This window comes from Eleutherodactylus coqui, chromosome 7, assembly GCF_035609145.1.
Source record: "Eleutherodactylus coqui strain aEleCoq1 chromosome 7, aEleCoq1.hap1, whole genome shotgun sequence".
Taxonomy (NCBI): Eukaryota; Metazoa; Chordata; class Amphibia; order Anura; family Eleutherodactylidae; genus Eleutherodactylus; species Eleutherodactylus coqui.
The window spans coordinates 83,285,096-83,294,651 of NC_089843.1; the positions used below are offsets into that span (position 1 = coordinate 83,285,096).

General features: G+C 43.1%; 1 protein-coding gene across 2 annotated transcripts in view; it reads left to right on the plus strand.

The window, feature by feature from the left end:
• Positions 1-8,939, plus strand: part of NSG1 (neuronal vesicle trafficking associated 1) — a 67,572-nt gene extending 58,633 nt beyond the window's left edge. For both annotated transcript variants that reach the window (XM_066573289.1, XM_066573290.1), the window contains exon 5: positions 6,782-8,939. In XM_066573289.1, the coding sequence (XP_066429386.1) occupies positions 6,782-6,982 (201 nt within the window). In that variant the 3' untranslated portion in view covers positions 6,983-8,939. The remainder of the gene's footprint in view (positions 1-6,781) is intronic.
• Positions 8,940-9,556: the final 617 nt, after the last annotated feature.

Genomic DNA, 9,556 nt, shown 5'->3' on the forward strand with positions numbered 1-9,556 from the left:
TGATGCTGTGGACTTCAGCTCTTGAAATACAGTAAAAGGGTTAAAATCCGCAGCAGATCAGCCGCTGTACAATTTGCACCATTGAGGTGAGGATTTGGTTGTATCAGATTTCCAGTGGAAAGCCCAGAGGAGATCTGTTGTGTGTGAAGTCGCCCTAAGACAAGCTTACCAGACGATCTTCCAAAGGAGGTCAAAGTGCTGACATATTAAAGGGGTTTCCCGAGACATTAAATAAAAATGATAAAAGGGTTAAAATGAAGAGAAATTGAATACCCATGGCCGCTGAGAACAGTGGGTGGCTGAGTGGTCACATGCACAATGAATGGCGCTTCTTCTGTGGGGCGGGCACCAGGGCTGCAGCGCTGGACGGGGAACCGCCGGGATAGGCGAGTATTCAATTTGTCTTCATTTTAACCCTTTATAATGTTTTAAAATTTGCAAGTAAACCCCTTTAGGACTTATTCACACGGGCGTATATCAGCCTGGTTTTCATGCCCGGTCGATATACGCTGCCCCTCTGATGCATTGGCTTACAATGCATCAGTGCACAGGAGTGTATTTCCGCGGTGTGAAAGCACCCAACCAGGTGCCTTCATGCCGACGGCAACAGCTGCATAGATCCTTTTTGGAGCCTATGCTAGCTGCCGGAGAAGGGAGGTGGGAGGGAGTTAAGCAGTGTGACTGATAAACTCCCTCTCCCTTCTCTTCTCCTCTTCATCTCTTGCCGCTGTTTGCAATGGAGGGGGCGGAGCCAAGCTGCGCCCCCTTCAGTCGCTGGCTGTGGACAAGAGGCGGGAGCTTAGCTCCGTCCCGACACTCCTATTGCAAACGGCTGGAGGGGAGGAGAGAGGAGGTGAGCTGGTGAGGGGGAGGGAAGGTCTTCCCAGGCCCCACGGCATTGCGGCCTCTGCATATATGCGCTGGGCCCTTTGCCGTTCAGGCGTTTTTACAGCACTGGTGGTCACTCGTAAAACGCCTACAGCTGTGTAAATGGGCCCTTAATGAGTGATGTCCACAGCAGGGGCTCGAAAACACAGCAGTGCACAACTATTTCTTGAGGTTCCCAGTTCTCACTTTTTGGGTTGTTGTAAAATAAACTTTAAGCCCCTTACTGCTGATCTGACAAGTCTGAACAATAATGGCATTAAAATTTCCAATAGAGTTAAAGTGGATACCAATGGTATGTATGTGCTCTCTCCAGCTGGAATAGAACTAGTAGTGTAGTTTCAAGACATTTCGAATACTAAACTATGTAAATTAGTAATGTTTCTTGGCGCAATGTTCTCTTTATATAATACCTGCTCAGTGTTAAAATTCATGTTATTTAAAGGGAATGCTCTCAGGAAGACCACCCCTGTCCATAGGCTCCATTAGGGTTTGCGATCAAGCACTTAGGGCCCCCCCTCTATTAGCTAAAAGTGAGATCTACTTAGGCTATGCTCCTATACATCTGACCCTCTGGCTTTTTTCCCTCCTACATTGTGGAAGGAAATGGATGTCAGAACTGATCCCAGCAGCAAGCACAGGTTTAATATGCTGACGGATTCAGGTTCTAGAGTCATGGCAGTGACTTGCTGTGACAACTTCCTTTTACAAGGGGTATTCTGTTTTGACCAATAAATCATAATACATCTTCCATTATAATTCCCGTTTTATTGAATATTCCTTGAGAAAAGGTCCATGACAAAAGAAAGTTTTTCTGAAGCCAACAATGTACGAATGCCCTGACCAGATACAGAATGCTCCTTTTTCATATGGGAGCCAGAGATAGCCCTATTGGCAGCACCAGTAGCCAATCAATAAGTATTGGATGCAGACTCTACGGTATAGGTTTTTGGAGCTTCGAGAAAAGCAAGAAATGCCTGGCTATTGGTCCAGACCTGCTTTATTAAACTATATACACACACTGTGAATTATGGCTTATTAGTTACTGGTTCAAGCGAAGAGTAAGAAAGACATATGGATATTAAATCATTAAAGAAGAAATTGGTTGCAGATGACAGAATGCATGAAGCCAATATAAGTAAACATTTCTATTCAGTGATAGAGAAGCAGCTGGCCGGCTCATTTACTAATGAAGTACAAGCAAAAATGTATCCAAGTGCACCTTTTATCCTTTTCTACTTAATAGTCATCTGTGGCCTTTTTTTTATTAAATTATCACTAACTTTTCAAACAACTGCTATTTACTTTATCTAAAATGATGTTTTTATGCTGAAAAATCACTGTAAATGGCTGGCTACTAGTGGTCTCTCTTCCACTTAACTTGCTGGCTCCCGTCTGCTGTAAAGTAAGTGACAGGAGACGCAGTGAGGGAATTGGAGGAACTGGATGAGTCAAATGAAGAGTAAGTTACGTTTTAGCTACAGAAATGACATCTCCACTGCGGACTCTTGCTCTACACGGTCTTGATAATGATTTTTTTTTGTCTGTGTGTATGTTACAGACAGTCAGAAAGCAGTGTGTACAGTTACAATGCGTGTGTATACAGTGTATAAAACACAGCCTGGGCACCAGGTTCCTCCCACCAGTTTTCTCCTCTCTAGGCTGTGTATCTGATTTTCGGTTCTCTCTGAGCTGGCAGGATGAGACTGCTACTAAACTGTCTTCTCTACATTGCACATAGAGAGCAGAATCTATAATTCTCCAACTGTCTGTAACACACACAAATATCATCATCATAAAGGACACTAAAGAACTCTGCAGTGCATATGTAATTCCAGTAACTAACACAGTAAATCACTCACTATTAGCTCCAGCAGTCAGATCTGTATGACTCTCTATCCCTTTTCCCACCATAGGAACCATGAGTCATTGCATTTATACACTTCCCATTAGAATCATAGAATGGTAGATTTAGAAGGAACCTCCAGGGTCATTTGGTCCAACCCCCTGCTTAGAGCAGGATTCACCAAATCATCCCAGACAGATGTCTGTCCAGCCTTTGTTTGAACACTTCCATTGAAGGAGAACTGACCACCTCCGTGGTAGCCTGTTCCACTCATTGATCACCCTCACTGTCAGAAAGTGTCTACTAATATCCAATTTGTGTCTCCTCCCTTTCAGTTTCATCCCATTGCTTCTAGTCTTTCCTTGTGCAAATGAGAATAGGGCTGATCCCTCTACACTGTGACAGCCCTTCAGATATTTGTAGACAGCTATTAAATCTCCTCTCAGCCTTCTTTTTTGCAAGCTAAACATTCCCAGATCCTTTAACAGTTTCTCATAGGACATGATTTGCAGACCGCTCACCATCTTGGTAACTCTTCTCTGAACTTGCTCCAGTTTGTCTATGTCTTTTTTAAATCTGGGTGCCCAGAACTGGACACTGTATTCCAGATGAGGTCTGACCAAGGAAGAGTAGAGGGGGATAATTACCTCACGTGATCTAGACTCTATGCTTCTCTTAATACATCCCAGAATTGTGGTTGCCTTTTTGGCTGCTGCATCACATTGTTGACTCATGTTCAGTCTATGATCTATTAGTATACCCAAGTTTCTTTTCTGCTGCTGCTTAGCCCAATTCCTCTTATTCTGTATGTGCAAGTTTCTAGATCACCGTTCAAGCTTTTCTACATATTTTTGAATACACTCTCTCTCACCTAGTGTAAGCTATCTCTCCTAGCTTTGTGTCGTTGACAAATGTGATCAGTTTCCCATCAATTCCCTCCTCCAGATAATTTTTAAATATGTTGCACAACACTGGGACTAGGACAGAGCCTTGTGGTACCCCACTTGATACATTCTTCCACTTGGCTGTGCAGCCATTTATGACCACTTACTGAGTACGATCACTCATCCAGTTGTGAATCCACCTAACAGTTGCCTTGTCAATACCATTTTTTCAATAAGGATGGTATGAGATACTTTGCGAAATGCTTTTACTAAATTCAGTGTATATTATATCCACCGCATTTCCCTGATCAACCCAGTCGGTGATTCTGTCATACAAGAAAATTAGATTAGTGTAGTATGAATTGTTTGATACAAACCTGCTCTGGTTAATTACTCCATTTTTATCCAATTTCTTGCATACATGCTGTTTAATAATTTGTTCAAAGATCTTTTCCGGTATAGAAGTCAGGCTCACAGGCCTGTAGTTTGCTGGATCCACCTTCTTCCCTTTTTTTGGAAGCTAGGGACAACATTTGCCCTTTTCTTCTGGGACTTCTCCTGTTCTCCTAGAATTTTCAAAGATTATGGCGAGTGGTTCAGCAATTACCTCCGCTGCTTCCTTTGGGCTGCCTGTCCACGGGGGTAGGGATATCCCGCAGTGGATCTGCACCGCGGGAGCAACCGCCCAGGAGCAGGGGAGAGCGAATGGTTCTCCCCACTGAGCAGATATGCTGCGATTCTCCGTGGTGAGCCTATCTCTAGGATTCTCTGCTCGTGGACAGTGGTGCTGCGCTTTCCATAGCAACACTATGGAAAGCGTTTACTGCATTCCCCGTTCCCATATTATTGCCACGGGTAACGCAATGAAAATTCGCCAATGGACAGACAGGCAGCCTTAGTATCCTACAATGTTATGTATCTGGACCTTGAGACTTGAATTCATTTAAGTAAGCTATGTTTTTCTTCACCACCTCTCTGCTTATAGATTGAATTCTTTTATTCCCCCAATAGCACAGGGAAGATCATTAGTCATCTTGTTACCAGAGACAGCAGATTTAAAATGAGTGAGACCCCTAGTTGCCAGCACTTTGGGGTATGTTTACACACAGATACACATCATAGATCTGCTGTGTCAAAATCCACAACAGTCTTCAGTTTAAGGGATGAAGCCTACTGGAAATCTGAGTCAGTCTGCACCAAATATTGCCTACTTAAGAGTGTCCTTATATCTGTAAAACTGGAATTGAAGAGCCAGTCAGATAAATTAGTGCCTCCCTGAGCTTGATTTTGTCACCGTGTTAGATTTCTGTGTGGGTTATCTCCTCCTGGGCATAAAATATCAATGATAATATAAACCCCCTGCAGTAACTGTATCTGCTATATTACCTTAGGGCTCTATCTCACATGAGCGTTTTTTACCGCTTAACGAACTTTACATTACTTTCAACAGTGCCTCGCAAACAAGAGCGTGACATGCACTATCTTGGCGTGTATTATGCGCACACCCACCCACACCAAGATAGTGTATGAGGATTGGTCAGCACCAAAAACTGCTACATGTGAACATACCATTAGGCTATGTTCACACAGTGGTGGAAGTTCTGATGAATGTTCTCAGATGAAATTTCTTCGGTAAATTCTACCGCATTTCTGCATCCAGGGCAGAGTCAAACTCAACACAACTGGTGGGGATTTTGACTTGCAATACGCTGCGTACCCGGAGCAGATTTCAAAAGATGCAGCTGTCTTGTAACCTCTAAAGTCTTCGGCTGTCAACGCACTCCTTCACCCGGTACCTGGCAGCCTGTACTGAGTGGAGCACCGCTGGTCCGATGGCTTTGCGCTCAATAGTCTGCCGGGTACCGGGTGAAGGAGTGAGCCAAAAACTGTGGAGGTAAGGAGAGCGCTGTATGTTCTGAAAGCAGCTGCAGGTACACAGCTGATTTCAAGTCAAAATCCGCACCAGTGGTGCAGATTGTGACTGCGGACATTCAGCAGCATTTTCACCCCGTGTAAGCATAGCCTAAAGGTTCGATTTGAATTCAAACTGAAGGGGGGTTAAATCTGCAGCAAATCGCTGACATGTGAATTGCACTTTTGCTAGTTATCACAGTGGCTATTATATGAACATGAACAAAGTGTAGGGACCATTTAAAGATTTCTTACCGCGTTTTTGTATTTATGCAGGTAAATATCTGACTGGCAAAGATTCATTGAACCTGCTCTTGTCTAATACACATGACAACAATGTTACAGAACTGTAACATTACTATATTTTTTAAACAAGAAGCAACTCAACAGGAAAAAAATCATCCATTAAGGCCACCTGCACACAGGTGGGGCGAACCCTGCATTTGGGATTTGATCCGATGCCCAGTCGGTTACCCATTAGGACCTGTCCGGCGTCTTCTCCTCTGCTGCTGATGTGCCGGCCGGTGCACATGCGCAGTACAGAGGACGCCGCGCTGTCGCTATAGCACTGCCGCAACCATTCTGCAATGATGATTGCAGAATGCCCACGGCATGGGCGGCTTCCATTGACTTCAATGGAAGATGGCCATGCGTAGCTTGCACAAAATCGCAGCATACTGCAATTTCTCCCCTGTGCGTCAAAAAACAAACAAATCGCAATAGATTTCCGCTTGTGGAAGGAAATTGCGTATTGTCACAGCATGCTAGGAGCTGGATTTGCCATGGAATCCCGCTCTGGATTTCGCAATGCAAATTTGCCTGTGTACAGGAGGCCCCAGGAATAGCGATGCTGTACATTAGACAAACAAAGGTGCTTAGGCACTGTAGTTCTTGTGGGTAAGGAACCGGAGGTTAACCAGGTTAATTACCCAAAAGAAATACAGGGGGTTGGACTAGATGACCCTGGTGGTCCCTTCAAACTCTAGGCTTCTATGTGTGGTAAGAAGAGGCTCAAAAACGTGATATTGGTGACTGCTGAGCCAAGTTAGGCTACCAATATATCCTCGATTCACATAATGCAATTAGTTTCATCTGGTTACTGAATTCTATTCTGAGAATGATCCGAATTCCAAACCCTGGGAATTAATAGTCACGTAGCCTTTATAAAAGGTAATTGTAAGCCTTGAATGAGGCATTCAGGTAGGCCTTTGTAGACTTAAAGACCACTGATTACTTTCTTGTTATCCATTTGCAGAACAATCGATGCATCCCTGCGGCTCTTGACAACTACTACACTGAACAGGACACCAGTGCTCAAGGGAAGTTCTACACAGTCATAAATCATTACAACCTGGCCAAGCAAACAATCACACGCTCGGTATCCCCATGGATGACTGTTCTGTCAGAAGAGAAGCTGTCCGAGCAAGAGACAGAAGCCTCCCAGAAGTCCGCTTAGCTGCGCCCATACATTGTATCTCAATCTCAAGAGAACTCGAAAGGAACTTTAAGATGAAAAGATAAAAAAAAAAACAACATCTAATTAACTGCTCTGCCTCTCTGGCAATCAAGTGGTTAAGATTCATTTAGAAATTACTTGTATTTATGTTTAAGCAAAGCACGCTTCTGTATACTGGTATTGCTGTGCATACATAACTGTACAGATCATAAATGGATACACATCAACAGCGAATCATAGACAAACGAGTAACTTCACAAAAGGGAAGCTTGCTGAATATTTTTTTTCTTTTTTATGGTTGTTTGATTTCATGTGGATGATTTGGTTTGGACCAGGGTGTCCTAAGATGAAATATCAGTTTGTATAATAGTTAGCAGCAACAGTATGATTTTTACACGTTTAGATGAAAAATGTCCAAATGTGGTTACTGATTGGGTTCTGATAATTGTGTCTAGGTCCTGTTCAACTTGAAAAGAACATTCCAATAGTGTCTAGTTTGCCTAAATAAGATAACAATTTGTATCTAGGTCAAGGTTGCTAGATGGGACCATAGTAATAGTGCCTAGGTCAAGATTGACTAGATGAGATCATACCAAGTGGGTGTATGTCGAGAAAAACTAGATAAAATTTGGTATGGCAGGAAATAGCCAATCTAGACCTCAGCAAAATTGTTATGATTTTATCTGGGTCAGAGGTGACAAGGTAATACCGTACCAATCGGGTTTAAGTCAAGGCTGACTACATATAAGCACCGCAATTTTTTTTTAGGTCTACGTTGACCATACTAATTGTGTCTATGTGAAGAGTGACTGGATAAAATCATACAAATTGTGTTGAGGTTTAGGCTAGGCCTCATTCCTAGGCCATAGGTGTTTTTACGCGGGCCCGCCGGCGCTGTAAAAACACATGAACGGGCACACAAAGCTAACATTTGAGTGCCCATTCAGACAGCACGGGCCCCCACGCATATACGCCGAGGCCGCAATGTCGTTTCCTCGCCTCCTCTCTCTCCTTCCCTCTGGCTGTTTGCAATGGGAGTGGGCGGGATGGGGGCAGAGCCAAGCACCCACTCCCTTTCCACAGCCAGCAATGGGTTGGAGCGGAGCGGAGCTCCACCCCCATCGCAAGCACCCGGAGGGGAGGGGAGGAGAGAAGAGGGAGGGAGCTTAGCAGTCACGTTGCTAAACTCCCTCCCACCTCCGATGCTGTCATGGCTCCTATAGGAGCCCATGCAGCGGCCAACGTATTCCGGATGGAGAGAAAGTTCCAGGGCTATCTTTTTGGCCCAGCCTGAAAGCGCACGGTGCTATACTGGCCAGCCCGGGCGCTTTTACATTGCGGTGGCCATGAAAACCATGGCTGATATACGCTCGTGTGAAAGAGCCCTTAGCTGGATATTACCATGCCAATTTCGACCTAGATCCAATTGATAACATAACACACCGATCCTTTCTCGTAGAAGGTTGACTAGTTATGAACTTCCCAATTGCGTTTAGATCTAGATTGGACAGCTAAGACCATACGAATTGCGTCTAGGTCAACATTGACTAGATAATATCATACCAATTGCCAAGGTCCAGATTGGCTAGATATTACCATATCAGCTGTATCTAGGTCAAGGTGGACTCTGATTGGTTTAAGGTGGAACCCCCTAAAGCCTCTCTCCTCCCAACAAAGCAACACTTAGGTTTAGAAAAATAAGCAATGCATATTTTTCCACATCCTATTTTCATTTTTGGTGTAAAAATCAATTTCTTTTACACCTCAATAAGACTTATAACCTAGAAAATAAATCCGCCTTATCATTTTTGCAGTTAGGTCAGTTCGTGACTTGAAAGCCTTTTTTTTTTTCCTGAAGCAATATTTGAAAAAAAATATTTTTTGAAAAGAGCTTAGTTCTGAAATTGAACAAGCTTGAAAGCTCAGTTCACCGCTTTGCACATTTTTATTTATTCCCCCCCCCACCCCCACCCCCCCTTTATCAAATCCTAGATGCTGCAATGAAAGGTTATATATGAATTAGTCTCAACCTGTCATTGTAAGGAGGACAATAATGTTCGGCATTTGCAATAATAAAACAAATGCATATTTAGAATGTAAAACACTGGATATTTTTGGATGTTTTTATACTTGAGTTCCGTGAAGTAGCAGGAAATTTCTTATGTCAGTGGTGGTTGTAATTCTAGATGCTAAAAGCTGTGTTGCTGGTTATGGTTTCAGTAAATGACTTCAATGATCACTAAGTTTTGAGACTTCGTGTGTAGAAGCAAAGCCTCAAATCAAATGCTTTTTTACTTCTCTGCATTGTTGCAGTCTAGAAACTTTGGGCTTTTGTGAATGTGATAAATAGAAAGAATCCTTCATTTTTTGGGGGTAGGGGATGTTAGGGAGGGGTAGGGGACATTTTCCAAAGTTAGCATAAAGAAAAAAAAAAAGCTGATCTTTACCTGTTTCCTTTCATGTCCATTTTTTGCCCTGGAACAAAATTTTTAATTTTAGCAATTAAAAATGTAAAAAAATTGGACACCGCATCTTCAAAAAAATTTTATTTTCTTGACACCATGTTTTTATGAT